Source organism: Capricornis sumatraensis, chromosome 14 (assembly GCF_032405125.1).
Source record: "Capricornis sumatraensis isolate serow.1 chromosome 14, serow.2, whole genome shotgun sequence".
Taxonomy (NCBI): Eukaryota; Metazoa; Chordata; class Mammalia; order Artiodactyla; family Bovidae; genus Capricornis; species Capricornis sumatraensis.
In genome coordinates this window covers 37127721-37151044 of record NC_091082.1, presented here as the reverse complement: position 1 = coordinate 37151044, position 23324 = coordinate 37127721, and the positions used below count along the sequence as shown (strand labels likewise).

The 23324-nt window shown below is 57.6% G+C and overlaps 1 protein-coding gene across 1 annotated transcript in view; it reads left to right on the top strand.

The window, feature by feature from the left end:
- The window catches only part of ITPKB (inositol-trisphosphate 3-kinase B), a 102698-nt gene extending 81236 nt beyond the window's left edge, over positions 1 to 21462 (top strand). The window contains exons 2-7 of the mRNA XM_068985688.1: positions 7357 to 7456; positions 8667 to 8880; positions 13437 to 13641; positions 15720 to 15821; positions 17401 to 17472; positions 18328 to 21462. Of these exons, the coding sequence (XP_068841789.1) occupies positions 7357 to 7456; positions 8667 to 8880; positions 13437 to 13641; positions 15720 to 15821; positions 17401 to 17472; positions 18328 to 18543 (909 nt within the window). The 3' untranslated portion in view covers positions 18544 to 21462. The remainder of the gene's footprint in view (positions 1 to 7356; positions 7457 to 8666; positions 8881 to 13436; positions 13642 to 15719; positions 15822 to 17400; positions 17473 to 18327) is intronic.
- The last annotated feature ends 1862 nt before the right edge of the window (positions 21463 to 23324 follow it).

Below are 23324 nucleotides of genomic sequence, written 5' to 3'. Positions count from 1 at the left end.
TGTCTGACTCTTTGTGACCCTATGACTGTAGCCCTCCAGGCTCCTCTGTCCATGGGATTCTTTAGGTAACTGGAGTGGGTTGCCATTCCCTTCTCCAGGGGATCTTCCCAACCCAGGGATCGAATCCAGGTCTCCTGCATTGCAGGCAGATTATTTACCGTCTGAGCCACCAGCAAAGCCCAAAGGTGTGTTTAGTGACCTGCAGATACCTCCGTGGTGGGGGAGGGGCACCAGGCCTGGAAACCTCCTACTACGTATGAGGCAGTCCTCTAGCAAAGGGGCATCTGCTCCCCCAGGTCACTACCCCTTTTTTCTCCACCCATCCCAACTTCTGTGGAGAGACACAGCATTGGTTTGGAGGAGCAGGCAGTGGCTCAAAGGAAGACAGGAAGCAGGCCCCGGAGGGCAGTGTGGGCTGAGCTGAGGAGAAGATGGTGTTGACCCTGGGCAGCCCGCCCTCCTGTTGTGGGGGCTGGATTGGTACTCGGCTCCGACGCCACTGCCAGGCCCATTCCCTACTCAGTGGATGAGAAAGAGGTCACGAGCAAGCAGAGAGCAAGGCCAGGCCCTGAGGAATGTGCAGAGGGTGAATGAGAGGGGAGCTGAGGACATCAGTCCCCTTCTGTGATTTTTGGGGTGTACTGCTGGGAGCCCCCCAAGGAGAACCTTAAGCACCTTCAATCTCCAGCCCTCCCCTCCCAGCAGTCTGTGGCCATCGGCAGAGAGGGAGCGGGTCAGGAGCCAGAAGGCTTTGCAAGCCCCAAGTCACCTGCTGCTGCTTAACAGCAGGGCTGTTTCCACCCCAGAAGGCAGGGCCGGCCTCCCGGGGGAGTGAGAGCATGCAGTCCCCAAGGGCCCTCAAAGGGGCCCCACGCTTGGTGCATGCCGTGCCTCCCCATCCTGATATTCTTAACAAGTTCTGGACCCAGGGCCTGAATTTTGCTTTGCACTGGGCCCTGTGTATCATGCAGCCGATCCTGACGGCAGCTGAAGCATCCTGTGGGTAGGGTGGCCGGAGGCCCCCTCATCCCCTAGCCTTGGCTCTGGGTCCCTGCTTTCCCGCCTTCATCTTTCTCTTCTTCATCTCCACAAGTCCTTTTTGCCTGTTTGATGGCCCGGCTTTGAGGTCATCCTATTTAGCCCTTTTATTTGTTCTAAGGCAATGTTCCATGCAGCACGAGGCAGATAACTGGCTGGGGGAACCATCCGGAAGGCGGCATTTGCCCAGGAGCCATTAGCATCATTGGGAAGCTTGGAGTCTGGTTAAGATAAACACAGAATCAGAGACGCTGCCCAGGCTTCCTCCCTGGGGCCCCGGCAGCCCCACCGGCCAGTGGATCATTTCCGCATTGGGCTCTCAAGGGCTCCGGGTGATTGGAGTCTAGGCCAGAGTGGGGGTGAGGAGCAGCTTTCCTGGCCAGGGCTGCCCCGGGCATTCTGAGGCTCATTTGCTGGGTGGAGGGGTCGCCTATAGGGAGTAAACTCACATCTGCCCTGAGGCCTGGAATCTTCGTGCAAAGATGCGGAGGGAAAAGTGAGACAGGATATGTTAGGCCCCGAGCCTTCCAAAGGCACCTAGAGGCTGGAGAGGGCTCGGCGCATGTTTGCCAGGTTCTGAAACTCCCTTTCCAGGTGACTGCTGTCACCTCAAGCTTGAAGAGGGTTGGGGTTTTGTTGTTGTTGTTGGGTTTTTTTTTCTCCCACTGCAAATCCCTCTCCACATTCTCTGAATATTTGAGCTCCCGTCAAGTCAGGTATGAAGGGAGGGAACCGGCCAGAGCAGTGTCAGAGCACCACTCATCTCTTGAGTCTTAAAGGACCAGCTTCTGCCCGCTGGGGCTGGCTGTTTTCTGATCCTCCTGAACTTCTCTGGGTGCATTAGGGTTCTGCGCCTTTTCCTGTGCAACTAGAGTAGAGAACAAGACCCTACCTCTCACAGAGCAAGGTCAGGGCTGTAGCAAACGTCAGCAGAAGGCCCTCCAGCCCTGCTTGCAGGTAAGAAAACAGAGCAAAATCCAGACCAGTGCTTATTTAGCCCAGGCGTGCAGGCAGTCTTCTAGGGATTTGTGGAGCCAGGTTGTCCAAGCCCACGAAAAACCTTACTTCCAGTCTGCAGTTGACTTACATCCAGCACAGAATCAAAGTGAGAGATGGGCGCCTCCGCCCCCCGCTCCCCTGCCATCTTGCTTGACAGGCCATCAGCTTTGTGGGGCTCGCTTTCCCCTTGGAATGCTGCCCAAGAACATCCCAAGTGCAGGATCCCAGCCACAGTCTAGGAACGATTGTCTGGTCTGATCTGACTCATGGGTGAGCCCAGTGTCACCTGGTGGCTAAGCTGAAAGTGGTCCCTGCCCAGCTCCAGAGTGAGACCTGTCTGGGGTTTTAGTGGTCAGTCATGGAGCATCTCCCCAAGACTCTGGGCCCCTCTGCTAAAGAAGCAGCCTGAACATCCCCTCCCCCTGAGCAGCCTTGTGCCCTGGCTGCCCAGGAGAACCGCCTTGAAGAAATCTCGTCCTTCCCGCCCGGTTTTCTGTCCCCGTCACCTTGTCCAGCATGCTCTGGCCTGGGAGGGGCCCTGCTTGTGGATAGACACTGCTGTTGGTAGCTTGGTGTGGGGTTCCCAGGATGAACTGGCACCTGGGGCTGGGAGGAGAGTGGAATGACTGGGAAACAATTCAACTAGTAAGATTCTTCATCTTCCAGAGGTGGACTCCTGTCCACCATGGGGCTGTTTGAAGATGAGAAATGAGGCCGTAAAGTGCCCGGCCCAGCTCCTGTCACATAGTGAGAGCCTATAAGCGATGAGTCAGTGCTGGGGTAGGCTGGCGCCCATCCTGTTGCACATCTAGGGAAATGAGCCCTCCTGGTGAGACGACAGACGATGCCAGCTTGCAGGCACTTTCTGAGAGCCGTCCGCTTTGCTCTGTCATGCTCAGCAGACTGGAGGGAAACACCCCAGCTTATCCATTTAGTTAAGCCGGTTCCAGATCTGCGTGTGAGTAAGGAGTGCATCAGAGCTGAGCTTGCCTGACTCAGCTAGCTGACTTCTCAGATTGACATGTAAGGACCCTGCCGCCCAGAGAGGTCAGGGGGCGTGTCAGGCAGGTGGAGCTTCGGGGGCATTCCAGGGAGGGTCAGCGGAGGGTGTCCAGAGAGCCCTGGTGACTGGGAGGTGACGGAGGACCGGAGCCAGCGAGATCAGCAGGCAGCCAGCGCTGCCCTGGAGGAAGGGCCAGGCACCCTCGGCCACACCACTTTCAAGGCCTGTGGGGGCTGCCTGTGTGTCTGATATAGCTAGGCTCAAGAAGCTCAAGACCTGGGGCTGTGGTCTGATTCCAGTGACGGACGCTCTTGAGGCTCTCCCCGGAGGGAAAAGATGATCAACTCCTCGAGATGGAATTCTTCCAGATTGTCGGGCTGTTCTCCTGTCTTGCTGGCCTCCTGTCTTGGGTGGGGGGAGAGGCCTGGCCTCCACTTCTGAGAACTGTGGCTTCCTCCAGCGAGGGGCTCGGAGGGAGACAGCTAGCCCCCCGCCTGCCTTCTGGAACCGGCTGCCTGGGACATGGCTTCTCCCTGGAGCAGGTGGTCCCTGGATGGGTGCTGGGGTCTCCGGCATCATCCTAGGGGAACTGATTCTCTGCGACCTCCCACCTTTCTGTTTCTCTCCGCTCCTGTGGGCTGGGGATGGGGGGACCATGATCACTCTGCAGCCTCCTTTTCTGGGCCTGGACCGGGATCTGCTTTTCTGTTTAATGTTTGGCAGCAACCTTAGGCACGGCCTGGGTGCTGCTATTTAAAACCACAGGAAAATCCCCTGCGTGCTGCTGCCAGCGCAGTTGAGAAATCCCCTGGTGTGCACACCCGGCCCAGTGGAATATTCCACCTTGGAAGGGGTGGGCTCTCTGGCCTTGGCCACGTGGGGCCCATTTTCACGCTGAAGAATTGCTTCCTTGTGGAGGAGGTGTGGGAAAAGGGAAGCTACCCAGAAAAAGGTCCCGTTTACTTAGAGCTTGGCCATGCTGGGAGGCTCTTGGGTCCCATAAGCCATCAGAGGACCCCTGCCCTGGAGCACCCTTCTCCTTTTTAGACCCCTGGACCTAGAGGTTTCACAGCTCAGATGCCCCTGCTGGGCCGGAGCCTGGCTTTTCTCAGCCAGCATCGGTTCCCTCCTGCCTCCCGTGTCCCAGGCCCATTGCCCAGTGGGTCCTGGTGGGTCCCCAAAGAGCTGCATCCCAACTGGGTGGGTCTGGCCCAGCCCCAGCTCCATGGCCTTTATTCTTTAGTAAACTTATCTCCAGACTGACTATTCTTGGGGTGACTTCAAGGACACTCTTCCTTGAACTCAGACCCCTAAGACTCTTCCACAAACACCTCTGTGCCTGTGAGCTCCTAATGGCTTTACCTCCTGGGACCAAAAGAAGCTATGTGTTATTCCCATTTTACAGGTAAGATAATAGGGCCTCAGGAAGGGTCCGGAACATGTCCCAGGTTGGTGAGGAGTGGGTGGAGCCAGGTCTCTCCCACACCACAGTCCCCTGAGTCCAGCCATCTCAGCCCGGCATCCAGAGCCGGTCTTGCCTGCTCGCCCTTATCCACCACCGCTTCCAGCTCGCGTTCCCAGCACACATGGCCCAGTTCCTCTAAACCCTGGCCCTGGGCCCCTGTTCTCACAGGCCCCGCTCCCTTCAGGAGTCTTCTGCCCCCTCAAGGCTGCCCTTAGACCGCCTCTGGGGGTCAGCCTTCCTTCCCAGCAGGCCTCAGCCTTTGCATCGGCCCACCCCCAGCCCCACCCTGGCAGCTGACACTCCTTCCTGGGTTCTCTGCTGTCACTGCGTCTGCAGATCAGGGTCTCTCATCTTTCTCTGAGGGGCCCTTCATCTTGGGATGTGAGAAGGGTCGTTTTTCAGAGTTCTAGAGTGTCCACATGGAGAAGGCGATGGCACCCCACTCCAGTACTCTTGCCTGGAAAATCCCATGGACGGAGGAGCCTGGTAGGCTGCAGTCCATGGGGTCGCGAAGAGTCAGACATGACTGAGCAACTTCACTTTCACTTTTCACTTTCATGCATTGGAGAAGGAAATGGCAGCCCACTCTAGTGTTCTTGCCTGGAGAATCCCAGGGACGGGGGAGCCTGGTGGGCTGCCGTCTATGGGGTCGCACAGAGTCGGACACGACTGAAGCGACTTAGCAGTAGCAGCAGCAGCAGCAGAGTGTCCACAGGACCAAAGAGCATGGGGGACCAGTTGTCCATCTCTCCCTAGACAGATAAGAAAACTGAGGCCCCAAGAGGGTTTGTGAAAAAGGGCAATGTGGGGGGACATCCCTGGTGGTCCAGTGGTTAAGAGCCCAACTTTCAGTGTGAGAGATGCAGGTTTGATTCCTGGTCAGGGAACTAAGATCCCACGTGCCATGGAGCAGCTAAGCCTGCAAGGCCAAAAAAAAAAAAGGTCAGTGTGGGTTTAGTTGACCTCTTATGGGGGAGTGGTATAGGATGGGGTCAGCTTAGCCCTGGTTGGAGAACACGGTACCTTCCCCCACCTCCAACACGGCTCTGAACCTGTCGGCCCCTTGGCCCCTCTGAGCTCTGTTGCAGGAGTGTGATCAGAAGGTGGTGACCACTATGCACGTTTCTTTTGGACCCACCTAAATGTCTTCCTCCTGGGTTGAACAGACCATCACTTGATTCGTTGTCTCATGTAACTAGATTTTCCCATTGCTGCCCTCATGCATTGTCTGCCCTGAGTATTTATGCAGCCTTCTGGGTGCTTAGATAAGAAACACTGGCTTTCCTTAGCCTTCTTTGGTGATCTCCATCAGAAGGACCTAGGAAAAACACCCTTGTCAATGAGGCCAGCCCTTTGTCATGTGGCCGGACAGCGCTGCCCTCACTTAAGGATAGAATAGGTCTTGACGGTAGAGCGAGGGTTTCTGGGATGGGGCAAATATTGGCAGGCTCATGTAGGGAAGAATTTTTCTCCTTAAACAGATTTTAACTTGAAAACTTGATGACAGAAGTAGCTGAGTCTCACCATGGAGAAAAAAACAAAGGAGACCAATTTAACCTTGATTTACTCTTGGGGAGTCCATTCAGCATCCTCTGGGTGGCTGCTGGCAGATGGTGCAGGACAGGAAAGGAAGAGCTGCCTCTCCAGGGTGCCCTGTCCAAGCAGGACCCCCTGTTCTGCAGAATTCCCAGCTTCCCCTTCCCAGCAAAGAGTCTTGGGGGTTTACTGTCTGTGGTTTTGCTGCTTCAGGGATCCACTTCTCAGGAACTTGAAATGCTTCTCAGTTCATTTCTCATCACCCTCTTCAGGGGCTCAAAACACTTGATCTTCATGTCTACAACCCATTCTTCTTAAGGTTCACTTAGGGATATTTTTATACAGAGAAATGTTTATTGCTGGGGATAAAAAGGATTTTTTAAAAAAGTAGTCATGTAGGTGAGGGTTTAAATGCTACTATGTTACTTACTTGTCTGAGGCTGGGGTTCTGCAAATCGAAAGGACAATGATTACCATGCTGCTGAGAAAATAAAGTAAGGTGCTCAATAAAGGTTAGAAGCCCCTCCTACACACACACACACACGCACATGCACACGCACACGCATACACACACACACACACACACACACACACACACGAGTTTTTATTTAAGAAACATCCTGAGAAGGAGAAGTACAGTGGAGAGGGAGTCTCACGGGCTTGCTCACCCCTGTGGACACCAAAGCCTTGGCGGCACTGCAGTCCCCGGGGAATTCCCTTTAAAGTCTCCTCACACCTCTCATAGGCGAGAGCTGCCTCTGCTGCCGCCGCCTGTGACAGTGCAGAGTGAGATGGCACGCTGCTGCGGGGCGACCATAACCTCTCTGGTCTTCCCCTTACGAGCCCTTGCTGTTGGGATGAGAGAGGTCATTTTCCAGAGTCCTAGAGTGTCCACCGATCCAAAGAGCATGGGGACCAACTGAACCCTCCCTAGACAGATGAAGAAACTGAAGCCTTAAGAGGGGCACGAAGAAGTTCAGTGTGGGTTTAGCTGTCCCCTGACAGGGACGTGGCATGGGATGGGGTCAGCCCTGGATAGAGAATCTCTGCCCCACCTGCCCTTTGTTCTCAGAGCGTGTCGAAGCCTGTCCCCTTGACTCGGGGTGTTTTGCTCAGCCCATTTGTACAAAGGGGCAAAGCCCCCTAGATACATGCCACATAGATGTTGGAGGCCAGGTCCTCAGAGCCGCCTGCTTTGTGGGCGTGGCACTCACCTCTCGTCCTGTGGCCAGAGCTTACCTGGCTTTGAATTCATCCTAACCAGAAAGTAGTAGTTCTGCTTCTAACGTTGAGTTTTTCGTTTGCTTGTTTCTAGAGCAAATCATGGAGGAAAATAAAAAACATGGTGCACTGGTCTCCGTTTGTCATGTCCTTCAAGAAGAAGTACCCCTGGATCCAGCTGGCAGGACACGCAGGTAGCTGCAGCTCTCCCGGGACGCCTGGCTCTCTGGGGAGGCGACCAGCACGTGTCAGGGGCGGCCCTGGATATTCCGGGAGTTCAAGGTTCCGAACAGGATGCTCTCCAAGAGAAGGGCCCTAACACTGCCTTGAAAATGCACGTGACTGTCGCCCTGTCCATAGTCTGCGTCACCCCTTCGAAGATCACACACCTCCCCCTTCAGTCGCTGTCTCTTTCAATCTTTCCTTTTAACTCAATAAAACAAAATCATCCATCTTTTTAGCTCGCCTGCCATTTGTCACCCTGGACAAAGAGACAAAGCTAACTGCTTCCCCAAGTGCCTGTTGTATGCTCACCTTACCGTGCTCCTCGGGTAACTGCATGAATGCAGATACAGTGTCTGCCCCAGAGGAGACTTGTAGCTGGTGGGAGAGATGGGCAGGTCACTCCACGAGTGTTAGACGGTGTGGAGTGCTGGCTGCAGTGGCCAGGCCCTGGGCTGGCCATGAGGTCTCCAGGTGGCCCTCAATGACAGGAGAGGACGTCTAGAGCTGTCTAGCCCACTAGCCGTGGCCCTTTGTCACGCATCATCCTTTGTAATGATCCATCCATCATCGGGGGTTTTCAGCGGCTGCCTGTGGACTTCAGGGCAGCACAAGGTCTGACATTTTTTTATATCCTCAACCACGTTGGCTTAGCTCAAGGCAGGCCGATGGACACCCTTCCTCAATACTTGCCTGAGGGTGTGGCTCAGAAGTGTGGGGTCCCCACTTCTCTGCCAGTCTCCCTGTCCTGGCACTAAGTCCCATCCTTTCAGGGCTTCTCCACTGAGAAGGAGACACCTTCATGGCTGGGAAGGGTCAATGGTGGGGTGGGCGGTAGAAATCACATAGAGGGGGTATGTAGGTCCTGCCCAGACCTCTACTAGCCTTGCTCACCCTCCAGCTGTGAGCACTGCTCTGCTTCCAACTTCAGAGGAGGAGCCTAGGGCCTGGGAAGTCAGGGAACCAGCCCAGAGTTGCCGTCTGGGTGTGGGGGAGACTGGGACTTGCCCCCACTCCCCCTAAAGGGCTCGTTCTACCAGCGGGGACCTGGGCACGCCCTGAGCCCTGTGCTTAGCCAACCCCGCAGCATCCCGTGATGCAGGGCGTGTATGCAGGGTCGGAGGGCAGGGCAGGGACGGCCCGGGCCAGAGACCCAGGGTCTCCTCCCACCTTGCTCCGCAGGGAGCTTCAAGGCGGCTGCCAACGGCAGGATCCTGAAGAAGCACTGTGAGTCGGAGCAGCGCTGCCTGGACAGGCTGATGGCCGACGTGCTGAAGCCCTTCGTGCCTGCCTACCATGGGGACGTGGTCAAGGACGGGGAGCGCTACAACCAGATGGACGACCTGCTGGCTGATTTCGACTCGCCGTGCGTGATGGACTGCAAGATGGGCGTCAGGTGAGCCGGGCTTCTGGGGCGGGGCTGCCCACTCCTCAGCACCCAGCTGGCCGGGCAGCAGATACTGGGCAGGGCGGCGCTAAGGGATCCCAGGAGGCGGGGGCTTTCTGGGCTGTCTCTGAGGCCTCGTGTGTGCGAGGACGGGCCAGGGGTCTGGGTGGACCCCACCCTGGTCATCTCGCATATGTGCAGAGGGGACCGGGAGACTGGCTCTGCCCAGGACGACCCCTTTCCTTCGTCAGTGAGCCAGGGACCCAGGGGACCTGGAGGAGTGCGGAGCCTCCCCACGGAGAGGGCTGCCCATTTGGTCAGGCGGGATTGCTGGGGTGAGCAGCGGGGGCGGCTTCCTGTTACATGGGTCACCAGGGAGGCAACTGGAGGAGAGGCTCTTCTTATCCCATTCCCCTACTCCTGTCCCCATGCCGGTGAGTGGGAAGAAGTCAGTAGATCGTGATGATTTGCCAAAAGATTCGAGCCTGCCATAAGGGAGCAGTGGAGAGGGAAGTCCAGGGGCACAAGAGGCCCTGACAACAGGCACCAGCTTGCTGCCTCCTGGACTGGGGCTGGTGGTGGCCTCAGCCTGGCAGCTGCGTGTTCCCGGGTCAGGGGCAGGACACATGGCCAGATGGGTACGTGGGCGGCCTGTATGTGGAATTGGGTCCCCCCACCCCACCCCAGACCCTGCCCAGACAGGACCCAGAAGGGAAGGAGACAGGAGGAGTGGGCTGGAGGAGACAGGCTGGCCCTGAGACCTGGCCGCCAGCCCTTCTTTGCTGGTCGGGTTTCCTCATCTCTCAGACTCTGACCATCTCAACTTAGGAGTCACAGAGTAGCTCCTTCTTCCCAGCAGGGCAGCGGGTGGGGAAGTCCCCGCAGACCTCAGAGAGCCGCCCAGCTGCAGGTGCCGAGAGGAGGCGGCCAGACGCCGGCTCCTGCATCCCACCCGCTGCTCACTGGGGAGACCAGGTTCCCAGCCGCAGAGCTCACAGCTGGAGCCTGTGTTTGCTTTGGATGGTTTAAGCAGTTTTACTTCTTAAAAGAGGAGATTGAGAAAGAGGAATGTGTGTGAGAGTGTGTGTGCATGCGTGCGTGCGTGCGTACAGGAGAGAAGCAGGCAAGCCGGTCAGTTTTCTTTCCCTCTTCATTCCTCCTGGGAGTTGTGTCATAAAATCAGACCCTGCAGGCTGGCCTGCCATGTCCCCTTGGCGTTGCCCCGAGGGCGGGGACGAAGGGGTGGGTAAGTATAGGTCCCAGTCTTTGCTCTGGCACTGTCCCCAGCCTCCCAGCCTTCTTCCTCCCATCTCCAGCCCACCGGGGAGGAGACAGAACATCCCTCCAGCTACCTCTTGGCCACTGCTCTTCTCCAGAGTCTTAATTTCTGTGCCTGGAAGGCACTCGTGTGATGCACTAGGAAGCACCCTCTCAAGGGGAGACACATAAAAACTCTGATGGCTGTACAGCCAGACCATGGCCAAAAAAAGTACACCCCGTGGGAAGAACGTGTGGCCAGTCAGTCCCGAAAGGCTGCCGGTGTGTCCGTCTGTTCCCTGGCAGGCTGTGGGGGACAGGAGCCACCCCCTCTCACCAGGGCTGCCCACTCTCTCTGCCACATGTCCTGTTGCACCCAGGGCTCTCGGGAGCCACCAGCAGGGCTGGGACACAGTTAGCTCAGTCCTGGGCAGAGCTTGGAGACGGAGAGTGTGGGCAAGTGAGGGCCTGAGTGGAGGGAAAGGGAAAGGCCTCCCCCAAACCAGTCCCCCTCCAGCCCCACCTTCCCTGTCTCCTGGGTCCTGAGTGTGGAGGGCCCTTCTGTGCTCCGAGTGTTGAAGACCTCTTACAGCCATCCTGGCAGATGGGCCTCAGGTTGGTCTGGGGCAAGAGGCTTTTGTCACCAGAGGCTAAGGGACTCGTCAGGGCCACGCAGCCAGATAGACACACCGCCCACCTCTGCAGCAGGCCTCTGACTGCCAGTCTAGCCTGGGCTGCAGCTTGGCCCTGCCCAGGGGCTCTGTGGTTGTCAGAGGGAGGAGGCTGGAGCCGGGGCCACCACAGACCCTGCGTCCCCAGCAGGAGGGGCTCAGACTCATCACAGACTTGTCACGTGGTGGAAGGACCGATCAGCAGTCTGAGCCTCAGCTGTGGTGGAGCCTGAGGAAAGGGTGATGGAGGCAACTGTGGCGTCCTAACGAGGGACGTTCTTGGGACCCCGGTTCCACAAGGACATCAGCCTGCTTTGCTCTAGAAGTTTTCTTCGATTTAACCTATAACTCTGTGTCTGGAGAATCAGGAGTGTCTTCCTGATGTTCGGGCCGGGGACTGGCAGGCAGAGAACGAGCTGCCTGTAGCACCTCTGCCCTTGTGGAAGCAGGTTGGAGAGGGTGGTGGGAATGGGTGGCTTTGGTGTGTCACCTGTTGGCTCCCCATGGGCCGGCTGCCTTCCTGAGAGGAGCCCTCCCTCTGCTTCATCTTGTGGCTTTTCCCCTTGGCCTCTGCTCCTCAACATGACATGGAGGTGTGACCTTCCTGCGGGGGTGGGCGAGGTGGGCTGGGCCGGTGTCAGGACACCCTCAGTGGACCCCTGACCCCACCACCCGGCTCATGACCCTTGTGGGCATTTGCCCAGCTCCTTTCCTCCCTGGAAGGTGAGCAACTCTGCCCAGATTGAGCTGCGCGGGTCCCTTTTTGAAGAAAGCCCTGTGTGGAAAGGGATTTGACATTGCGGCTTGCTTCCTATTTAAGGAGCTACTGAGAAATCTTTGCAGAAGTGCACCCATCCACCCGCCCTGCAGGCCCCTGCAGTGCACTCGGGAGCATTGGGATGGCAGCCCTTTCCACACCGCACACACAAGTACACACACAGGCCAGCACGACACAAGTCCACACAGAGGCCCCCTGCCCACAGCCTCTGCCCTGGAGCTCTCATCATCGCTGACCTGGCTTTGTACACAGTAGTGTTTGTGTGCATGGGCGTACATATAGTGGTGTGTGTATGCATGTGTGTGTGTAGGGGGCACAACCAAGGCAGACCACCTCCTTTTGGTCGTCTTCATTCCCTGTGCTGTGCCGTGCTTAGTCGCTCAGTCATGTCCCACCCTTTGCGACCCCATGGACTGTAGCCCGCCAGGCTCCTCTGTCCATGGGATTCTCCAGGCAAGAATTCTGGAGTGGGTTGCCATGCCCTCCTCCAGAGGAACTTCCTGACCCAAGAACCAAACTGGGCTCTCCTGCATTGCAGGCAGATTCTTTACCAGCTGAGCTACCCAGAAAGCCCTCATCACTCTCTGGAAGGCCCTAAATGACCAGGCCCAAGTTCACACCCAAAGATTTGCTTCTTTCTTGTTAAGAGTTGGTCCAGTGGTTCTGGAAACTTTTTAATAGATTTAGATTTGACTAGTGTGTTCTGGGTCCCACACTGGCAGGTTAGAGGTGGGTGGCCGTGGAGCAAAGCCCCCGGGGACAGATGGTGAGTGGAGGCCAGGCTGGTTGTCACAGGCCACCACGTGAGCAGTGTCCACCCACACTGGCCCGGGGAGAAAACTTCCCTCTACTCAACTGACACTGCAGATTTCTGTCTCAGGAAGGGTCACAGACAGCAGCTGAGCTCGTTGTGGGGGTGATGGGGAGTTTGAAATAGGAGCAGGGAGGAAGGTGGGCGTCTGATGTGCAGCAGGGGGGTGACTCACCCCGTTGGCCCTGGGGTGTGCAGCAAGGGAGTTGACTCACTCCATTGGCCCTGGGGGTCAGGGAGGCAGCCTGGGGCCAGGAATTCAGTGCCAGGCTGCCCAGAGTCTGTACCGTCCCTACTTCTGTTATGTCTGCTGGTTTCTAGGGGACCCCTGCCAGTTGGGCCTGCAGGCTCCCCCCAGCCCTGCCCCCGACACCTGTGCAGAGGGCGCGATGGTGAAACAGTTGCTTAACTGTGTCTTCTCAAGACCTGGTGTCCGAGAGGCAGAAAGAGCCCAGCACGTCTCTTCTGTAGCAGAGGGACCCCTGAGGCGCCCCTCTCCCTGCAGCACTGTGGCTCCTTCGGAGACTGCCTTCTGGCCTGGCCTTTTCACTCAAGAAGGTGTTCCCTCTTCAGAGAGTGCCCTCAGGAGCACCAGGGAGATGGGCGGGGTAGGGGCACAGAACATGCTCCCAGACCCACACAGCTGCTAGCTTCCGAAGCCCTCACTTCTTGGGAGGGTCCCAGGCAGACGCTGGGGGCAGGGGAGCTGGGCCCTGAATGGACCTGCCTGCAGCCCCCTCCGCATCCTCACCCCAGCTGGACGAGCTGCTAAGCTGCCCTGCCTCCTCCTCCCCTGCTGGCCCTGTGAGCTTCCCCGAGAAGGAAGAGCTCCTTGGGCTTTGTCAGGCCTTCCCAGTGGTCCTGGAATGAAGTTGCCCCTGTTAGGCAAGGCTGCCCCGGTCTCTGTCAAGAGCCAGGCCCAGCCCAACCCAACGTGTGCTCGCCCTGCGTGAGCCTGGCTTGGCCGAGCTGACTGCAGCCCTTGGGCAAAGCGCCAGTGGGCCTCGGTCCAGCCAGCAGCCCTCATGTGGCCTCCTTTCCCTCGCAGGACCTACCTGGAAGAGGAGCTCACGAAGGCCCGGAAGAAGCCCAGCCTCCGGAAGGACATGTACCAGAAGATGATTGAGGTGGACCCAGAGGCCCCAACCGAGGAGGAGAAAGCCCAGCGGGCCGTGACCAAGCCGCGGTACATGCAGTGGAGGGAAACCATCAGTTCCACGGCCACCCTCGGGTTCAGGATCGAGGGCATCAAGGTGAGGATGGCCAGGTGGGGCCTGAAGCTGCCCGAGCCGCCCAGCTCCTGGACGGGAAAGGACTGGGTCCTTGGATTCCACCAACATTCGCCCCAGGGGTCCTTCAGAGGCTGCAAGATTCCTCCCAGTACAGAGCCAGGGCATGGGCAGCCAGCCCCAGGGACAGACGTTTGGGGAAATTGGCCTTCTCCTTGGTCTGAGGTGGGATGGCCATGGAGGGGGCTGGGGCCTTGGAGCAGGGGTGCCTTCTAGCCCTGCCCAGCAGTAAGCGCTCTGCCAATGACCCTGCCTTCAGTCCAGACCATGCCCGGCATTGAGTACCCACCCAGCAGGGCCCTGCCTGGAAGCCAGGGCTGGGAGTTGGCTCATTCTGCCCAGGGTCCCAAAATGAGGACTTTCAGTGAGATGCAGGCAAGGGAGGGAGCCTGCTAGCTCCTTTGACATCCGAGTCGTCTGCCCAGGGGGGCAGGACTAGGCACTGCTCTGTCTGGGTCACCAAACACCTCTGGGGAGCCTGCTCCGAGGCCTCCCCCCAACTTCCGAGTCACCTCATTCTCCTTTCTTTCCCCTTCACTCATTTGAGTAGGGCCTGAGAATGCTCTCCCCAGAGCCAGGCTCCCAGACACTGCCCTTGCTATTGGATCTGGGCGTCTGCTCAGACGTGCGTTTCACCCCAAGCAGCATGGTGTGAGGTGCTGGCCCCCCGGTCTCAGGCAGCCATCCCTGTCAGAGGAGGACAGTCCCTGAACGTTCTTGGATTTCTCTTCTCTGTCCATTCTTGGCTCGTGTTGGCTGGCCCTTGCCCAGAGTAGGGCATGACTCCCGAGCAAGTGAAGCCAGGGCGGCCTCCCTGCAGATGGCATTGGGTGGAAGTTTCTGCTGGGCAGTGGCCCCTGGGAGGGCTGCTTTATGAGCTGAGAAAGCCGCTTGCCCCTCCCCTGTCTTCTGAAGTCAGCTTTTGCTGTTTTTTGCGTCCAGTGTTGTTATATGCACATCCTCTTCCTCTCAGCGCTCCTTTTCCTTTCTGGATCTGTCTGAAGCAGTCTGTTTTCCCCCTTATCTCTCTCTCCATCTCAAGCTGGATCTTCTGGTCTGTCTGATGTCCAGCTGTCTGGGAGCAGCCCCCGGCCCATCTTCTCGGGCTCTGAGAGAAGCCAGCTGCCTTTACCAGCTCTCCATCAGCCTCTCCCCTCCATTAGTCCCCCCTACAGAGACCCTCTGTGGGGTGGGGAAGGCCCAGCCCACCGCTCTCTCCCTCTGCCCAGGGTCCTGCCCATTCTTGCAGAGGCAGCCACAGTGCCTTCAGCTCAGCTCCTGGGGTGCACAGACCCATGTCTGGGCGCTCCTAGGAGAGACATCCTTTCTCACTCTTTGATCTTAAAGAACAGATTTCCTCACAGAGGTGCTAATTAACCCTCACGTGTTGCCTGGTCTGCCTGGAACAGACATAGCACCCGGCTCAGGAGATGGACCCATTTTGTGTGCTGGGCGGGGCTGGGAGCTGGGTGGGCTGTTAAACCTCGGCTTTCAGGGAACCTAAGTCAGAGACCTATAATTACAAAGGGAATCTGAACATGGGGCAAGGGGCTTCTCTCTCCTGTGGGGAGCAAGGGTGACCCTGGGCAGCAGGGACCTTCTGGCACCCAGGTTCCACGGTGCTGGCACTCCGGGCCGCTAGGGGCAGCGGAGGCCCGTACGGCTCCCTCAGAGCCCCGCTGCTCACACTCGGGACCCTCAGGACGGGCAGCTCTCACGGCCCTGCTCCCGCATCTTGGCCCAGGCGCCCCTCAGGCCTCCAGGCCTCCCTGATGCTCGTCCTCTGGCTGAGACACTGGTGCCAACCGCTCCCTCTCCTCAGCCAGGGCCCAGGTCGGGTGCCCCGCTGCTGTGCTGTCCCACTAACCGCCCCGTGCCTGGTCAGTCTGGCGCCTGCCTCCTGGTGCTGCACGCGGGCACCTCACTGCCTGGGGGTCAGTTTGGGGCTCCTGGCTCTGAGGCATGGGGTGGGGGAATGTGTGCAGTGCCCACCTGTGGGCTGTCTGCTGAACTGCCTCCCGGGTGGGTGTCATTCTTTTCAGAAAGAAGACGGCTCTGTGAACCGGGACTTCAAGAAGACCAAAACGAGGGAGCAGGTGATTGAGGCCTTCAGAGAATTCACTAAAGGGAACCCGAACATCCTGGTGAGTCGGGTGCCCCCCCGCAAAGGGGGCGGGGCCCTCTCTGGGCGTTACTGCCCAGCCCAAGACTGAGCCGTGGTACCCATGCAGAAAACGCTGGCCCCAAACCTCTGCTTGGAAGGTGGAGAGGGAGATGGTGTGGTTGTCAGCCTGTCGGCGGGTGAACATGCGCTGCTTTTTCCCTTCGCCAGAAACTCAGCTCCCCAGAACGCCTCCATCCCCTTCAGACCAGTCCTTTCCAAGGCTGTATTCCTCTAGCTCCCCCCCAACCACCGCACCCCGCCCACTGCCTGCCAAGTATTACACCAAGTGCTCACCAAACCCTCAGAGCAGCCGCCTGCTGCAGCTCGGCATCCTTGTCCCCATTTTACAGATGAGGAAACTGAGTGGTCAAGGGCACACATCGAGGAAAGCAGGGGAGCTGGGGCTCACACCCAGGGGGCCTGCAGCCTGCTGGTCCCTGCACTTCCAGGCCTGGCCAGCGCTCCACCAGGCTGAGACTGAGGGAGGGAAGTGTGCGGGGGACGGGGGTGAGATGTCTCATCACCCTCCCCAGCGGGAACTCACAGGCTCTCTGAGCCTGGAGGTGTGGGTGGCAGAGGTTCGTGACAGATGACTTCATTTGCAGTTAGCAGGCTGGACAGATGCTCTGAGCACTGGGATCATGTGAGGTAGGGCATGTTGAGCCCCCACACCCCAAGGACAGGGCACCCTGTGATGATCAGGGACTTGACTACACCAGGGAGGTGGGCCCTGGAGCCCTCCTGAGAGGCACCTTCTCCTGCACGGGCTCGCCAGGACTGCTGAGCCGGAGGGCTGGACCCAGACAGCCCTTCTCTAAGGAGACTAAGCACCGGCTGGTACTGGGCAGTCTCCCCCCCGCCTTTTCCAGCCGAGAGACTTTGGCCTGTGGTAATAGCTGAGGCTTCAGTCATGGGACAGGTGCCCCAGCTCAGCAGAGCTGCTACAGAGTGCACGATGCCCGTGCCTGGACAAGAGGGGTTTATTCCTGGCACTGAGCCCCAGGCTGGCGCTGCTGCACATGGGCGTCGAGGGGACCCTATGTGCCTGTGTGCGACGGGCTTCCCTCCTCGCAGCCCCCCGGGAGGGTGGACACCCCAGGGCAAGCACAGCTCTGCGGAGAAGCCACTGGCAGAGAGATCTGTGGCTTTGGCTCTTTCATGCTGTTCTTTTCAAAAGTTCAGGGCACTGAAGTTTGCGTCAGGAAGTTCGCACCATGGCAACCGGGCTCCCTGGGTGCTGCCTCCACACTGCTGGCATTCCAGAATAGACTTAACCCCTGTGCGAGGGGCTCCTGGAACTGACTCCCCGCCACCCCAGCACCTCCTGTCACGAAGCAGTGTGGAGTAAAGGAAGCGTGGGACCAGGGCCCCAGCTGCCCTCCCTTTATGCGGCCTCAGTTTTTTCATTTCTAGATGAGGAGCTTGAAATAATCAGAGTGTGAGGACCCTCTCACACTGACAGTCAGTAACTCTTAACAGGCTAAATGACACCTAACCCCACCACACACCACCCCCCCTCCCCGATACATTTAAAAATCTGGGCATCTTTCTGTTCTCAGATTGCCTACCGGGACAGGCTGAAGGACATCCGGGCCACCCTGGAAATCTCTCCCTTCTTCAAGTGCCACGAGGTAGGTGACAGGCGTTTGTCCTCAGGGGCGGAGACCTATGCTGTGTGGTGGGCCATGACCTCGGGGCGCGCCTGCCTGAGTTGTGGGCCTGCCCCCCACGCTAACAGACCTGCTCCCGAAGCCCGAGGGTCGTCCTTAGGCTGACTGCAGCCGGGTCAGGCCCCTCACTCCACGCGGGAACCACACTGCAGCCATCTGCCAGGCACCCTGGGACAGCCACGGGGGCTGTGAGCTGTGGTCCCATCGCCCTCTCCTCCCTCTCCCTCCCGACCACGGGGGCTCCTCCGTTCTGAGTGGCTGTGGCAGGACTTGTGTCTCCCACACCTGAGGATCTCTGAGCTGCTGGAGTAGCCAAGTAGCCCTCCGTCACCACCCCGAGATCTTCAGGAAGGGCGGGCAGGTCTTGGGGTGCCACTCTGGAGCAGGGCTTCTGCCTTCCTCTGCGGGCAGAGGGCAGCACACAGGGAGCCTGAGAGAGAGAGGATTTGGGGACTGACAGCAGTACCCGGAGGGGTGCACAAGACCCTGACTTGCTGGGGAGCCCAGGCCCATGTGTGAGCGTCCACACACACACACACAGGGGCTGCCATCCTGGATGTTCCTCCCTGGCTCTGTTCACACTGTGGGTGGTCTTGTTCTGGATCCCATGTACTCTGCCCTCAGCATGGCCACCCTCCTGGTCTCAGCTGCCCAGGAGAGAATGGGGAAATGGAGCTGAGGGCTCTGGGCCTCACCTGAGTGCAGCTCTGCCCACTTCACACTGAGGTCTCTGGCTTTCCCGAGCCTGGTCTGCAGCAGGGTGAGGTCAGGGCGGGGCCTGGCCCTTCCCGGCCTCATCTCCTTGCTCCCCTCCAGGTCATCGGCAGCTCCCTTCTCTTCATCCACGACAAGAAGGAACAGGCCAAGGTGTGGATGATCGACTTTGGGAAAACCACGCCCCTGCCCGAGGGCCAGACCCTGAAGCACGACGTCCCGTGGCAGGAAGGGAACCGGGAGGACGGTTACCTCTCGGGCCTGAACAACCTCATTGACATCCTGACGGAAATGTGTCCCAGTGCCCCGCTCGCCTGAGGCCACCCTCCGCCCCGCCTCACCACCGCCGTGGCCTCTTCTCGCCCTTGCTTTCCTTCTCCTTCTGAATTTTTCCTTCACGTCCCCACTGGGTGCAAGCCCCAGAACTGACCCTCCTGATCGATTGGCACTACAAGACACTTTGTAGAAGAGATGAGATTTTCTAGTTAATTCCTAATTGAGGGGCTTGGAGCTGGGGATTCCACTTTCTTTGTCAGTAGGATCTCCTACTAGCAGAGAAATGCACAAACCCAGGCTTGGCCACCTGCTGGGAGGCCAGTAGGGTTTAGAGCTGGGGGAGGCTCAGGCAGCCATGGAGTTCCTGGCTCCAGAGGGGACCCTAACAGAAGAGCACCCCAGCCTCTGGGCAGGTTACCTGTGGGGGCCTGCTGCCCCCTGGTGGCTGGTGCTGATGATGGCACTGTTAGGTGTGGCCTGCTTCTGCCTTACCCTTTGGGGATGGGCTGACTGTTGCTCTGGATGTGGTGGCCTGCTGCCAGGCTTTCTGGTGTTTGGGGCACAAAACCACTGGGAACAGAATGTCGGCCATGAATGAAAGACTCTCTGCTTATCAGCCGAGGGACTCCCAGAGATGCCCTGGTGGCCTTTGTAGGTCTGCCAAAGCAGGGACCCCTCCCATTGGGTATTGAAACACCCCAGCACTGGGATAGACCCGGGATCCAAAAGTCCCAGGTCCAACTTGACTGTGCCCTTGACATTGAGCGTCCTGGGAGGGCACAGGCCGGAGCTTTGTTCTTCCTTCTGTGGTCTTGGCATGAATTCAGGGGGACACGCGGCAAACCTGAGCTTTCCCCTGACCCCCAGGGCCTTCCACATGTGCCTCCCACCTGTGCCTCCCACTCCCCTCCTTACTTTGAGAGGTCCTGAGGGCTGGATGGCAGTGGGCCAGGGCCCAGGCAGCCCCAAGGGAAGACAGAACCTGCAGAGGACACTCCTCTCCTGTCCTCTCACCTCCCCGCTTCCTAGTGCCAGCTGGTCCCCCTGATGCACACCCGGGGCTCTCATGAAACCCAGAGTGTCCAGCAGTTATGGGGCAGAGCCTCAGGCCAGTACTGAGCAAGGAGGAAGCAGGACATTGGCTCACTGGCATCATTTTCCCCCTGAAATAGCAACCTGGAGGGCTTAGACCCATTTCCCAAATGTGGTGTGGGCAGCTTCCAGAATATGTGGAAGGTGCCAGGCATCTCTTCCTGGGGTTACTAGATTGTTTGAAGATTCATAGGGAACCACTTGTAATCCATATTTTAGTTGTAAAGCAAGTAGGTCTGGATTATTGAGAAGGATGTAAATCTCACATGACTTTTAAAGAACAAAACTCCAGCTCTGTGGCCAGTTGGTGCTGTGGCCCAGTTGCTCACCAGTGCTGCAGGAGGCTGGACCCATTGCTCTGCAGGGAGATGCTCCAGGGACACATGGAGTGGGTGTGTCCCCAGGTGTGTGTGCCTGGAGGACCAGTCCACAGGGGGTGCTTCCTGGGCTGCCCCCTGTCACCCCAGGGTCTCTGAGGGAACTGTCAACTTGCCCATGTGACTTACGTTTCCCTTTTCATCCTGGGTGAGTGACAGTTGGTGGGGGCAGAGGGTGGGACACACGAGGATGTGTAAGTACAGATTTTAAAAAAGGAAATCACTTTTCAACTTCCTGGCTCTTGTTCAAAACAGCAGTGAGCTCCAGTGTGGGCTGACTTGCTAAAGGTCACACCCCCGCCTGGCTGAGCACTAGAGAGCTCGTGACACCACGTGATCCTAGAAGGCAAAAGTGCCCAAGTCAGCTCGGGGTCTGGGAGCTGTGGTCAGCTGGGTCAGAAGGGACCCCGGGGGTCTGTGCTGCAACTGTCTGGGACATCATGAGTTCAGATGTAAAGCCCCACTAGGGGCTGGCCGAGTTACCCTCATTCTATCTATGAAAAAATGTTTGTTAAGCAAAATAATGCTATGAACAAAAATTACAGGGGACCAGCTTAACCAATTGAAGAGAACAAACTTTCCAAGCACTTTAAGCAGACGCCAGTTGTTTGCAAACAGTGTGCTAATATACAAGTGATTTGTTCATTAAAGGTACCCCAGAGGGCCTCCTCTTGGCAGGTCTTTGCTTTGGGTGACAAGTATATATGTGAATGGTAGAAAATGGTATCTCTGTGGGGTTATTCTATTACTTAGGGGTTTGAGGGGTTTGTATTTCCCATGCTACTTCTGCACACCTCTCTCACACCCCATTCTCCCCGCTGTCCCCCACTCCTCTGTTGTCCAAGCGGGATGGATGGATCCTGGAATGGGATTCAGGCAGTCTGGAAACCTCCCCCAGCCAGCCCGGTCCAGGTGGGGACCCCCTGGGTCCTGGCCCTGCAGGTGTCAGGAGGGAGGGACGAGGTGTGCACACCTGCACACGAGTGGGTGGCCCCGTGGGGCCCTGGGGCTCCTGGGGTTCAGCACTGCTCAGCAGTTGGGGGGGGGGCGGTTCTCAACTGCTTGTCCCCAATGTGCTTTCAGTATCATGTAAGAGGTTTTTAAGTTATATTTATTTTGTGGGTTTTTCAATTGCACAAAACACTAAGTCTGAGAGGCTGGATGTTGTTTCTCCTTTAAAGCTCTGCCTTCTTTCTGAACGTCTTTTCCCATCCAGTGGAAAGAGCCCGGATGTAGCCACCGTTAGCTGTATTTAGCTTTGAGTTTCTCTGCGTCTGGTCAACCCCCGTGTGTATATAACCCAGGCCCTTGCTTAGGAAGAAGCAAGGTGCTCTCCCCTGCCAGTGCCTTTTTCTGGAGAGGAAGACTCCCCCGGGTGTTCTTCTTTCCTCTGCACCCCTCTCCTTGCCACACCTTTGGAGAAATCTGAGCTGTTACAGACCCTCGCAGCGTGCCTGTCAAAACAGATTTTACACGCCCCGCACCTTCCTGAATAAAGGCCCTGGAGACCATGGTGCTGGGCGCCATCTGTGTGCTGTCCTTCCCACCCCACGACCTTGAGGGGTGTCTGGGGGCAGGGGCAAGGGTATCTTTGTAAGTTGGAGGATCCAGTGGGGCTATGACAACTCCCAGCCGTGGGGGTCAGATTGGGTAATATTTTAATCGGCAAAGGATTTTAAACACTTTTCACAACTCTTTTCTACTGTTCCCATGAGAACTTCACATAGTAGCTCAGGGACGAAGCCACAGTATGCTCCCCGCCGGAGCTGGCGGAGCTGCCAGCAGCCTTTGTTGATGCAGCCTGGCTCTGGGTGCTCACGTCTCTAGTCCCCTTGGATTGCAGTATCAGCTCTATGAGTAAGGCTGTGTAGTCTACCGCTGGGGAAACTGAGGCTTAGAACAAACGCCTGGTCCTGGGTAATAAGTGGGAAGCAGGGATTCAGATCCAGAATTTGCCTGTTTTCGAAACCAATTCTGTCTTCTCCCTCCCTGGGAGGACGTCTGGAGGGCAGAGAGCTTGTCTTGTCTTTGCCACGCATCCCAGGCACTGAGCACCAAGCCTGGCACATAACAGCCGCCCAGCGAGGGTCTGGTGGGCTAATGCACGGCCGTGGGGCTGGCTAATGCACGGCTGTGGGGCTGGGCTGGCTGAGGAAGACCACGGAGAGCAGGAGCCCCCGCAGTACTTCAAGGACTCGCCGTGCCCTTCCCTTCAGGCCTCTCCCAGCTCTGGATTGCTGGCGGCTTCATTTGCAGAACCCAGCGTTCTGTATCCAGGGGGCTGGTTCATCCTTATCATTTTGAAAAATTACAGGACAAAAGCACAAAGCAGCCACAGTGCCTTTGCACCTCTGTCCCTCCTGGCTGGACTGCTCTCCCCAGGTTATCCCATGGTAACTCTGCTCATTCTCACGCCTGTATCTATCTCTGTCCATGCCCCACACTAACTCTATGGACTCCAACCAGGTTCATCCCAACTGCTTCCTGCCTTTCCTTTCCTCTCAGCCCAGAGCCCTGGGACGTGCCCAGGCCTGTGCCTGTGTAACCCTGAAGTCTGGGGAATTTGTTCCCGCTCCCCGTGGTACAAACCTTTCCCCAGTGGGAGACAAGAACAGGTCACTAGGTCCCTGTACCTTCACCATACACCCACCTGCCTGATGGATGCAGCTCTCCAAAGGTCCTATCAGATCAGACCAGCAGCTGGTCTTCATTCTGACGCAGAAGCTTCATTGGAGAAATCTGAGCTGTTACAGACCCCCGCAGCGTGCCTGTCACAGACTTTACACGCCCCGCACCTTCCTGAATGAAGGCCCTAGAGACCATGGTGCTGGGCGCCTTCTGCGTGCTGCCCTTCCCACCCCACGTCCTTGAGGGGGCTCTAGGGGCGGGGGCAAGGGTATCTTTGTAAGTTGGAGGATCCAGTGGGGCTTCATTCTGACAAGCAGGAAGCAAGCCTCCTCTTCAGGCTTTGCTCCCTGGGGAACCTCAGCAGAGAGAACCATCCTTTAGCTCTTGGCTCCCATGTTAACTCCTTGGAAAAGTCTCTGAACCCCTGGCTAAAGCAAGCGCACCCCAGCCACACTCATCTCCCACATGTTGCTCAGTGTTCCAAACCATCTACAGGACTTGGGGTCTGTCTCCTCCATTCCAAGAGCAGAGACAACCTTTTGACTACAGTTTTCCACATTTTTCAGTGCCAGACACAGAGTAGGCACTCAGGCAGTGTTGATGGGGTCCCTGAGCACCCCCAGTGACCATGGCTTTCGGGCACACAGATGCCCCTTCTTAGGCAGGAGCAGAGCTGCTCCCAGGTGGCATAGATTAGCTGGCCTCCATCCTCTGCCGCCTTCGTGT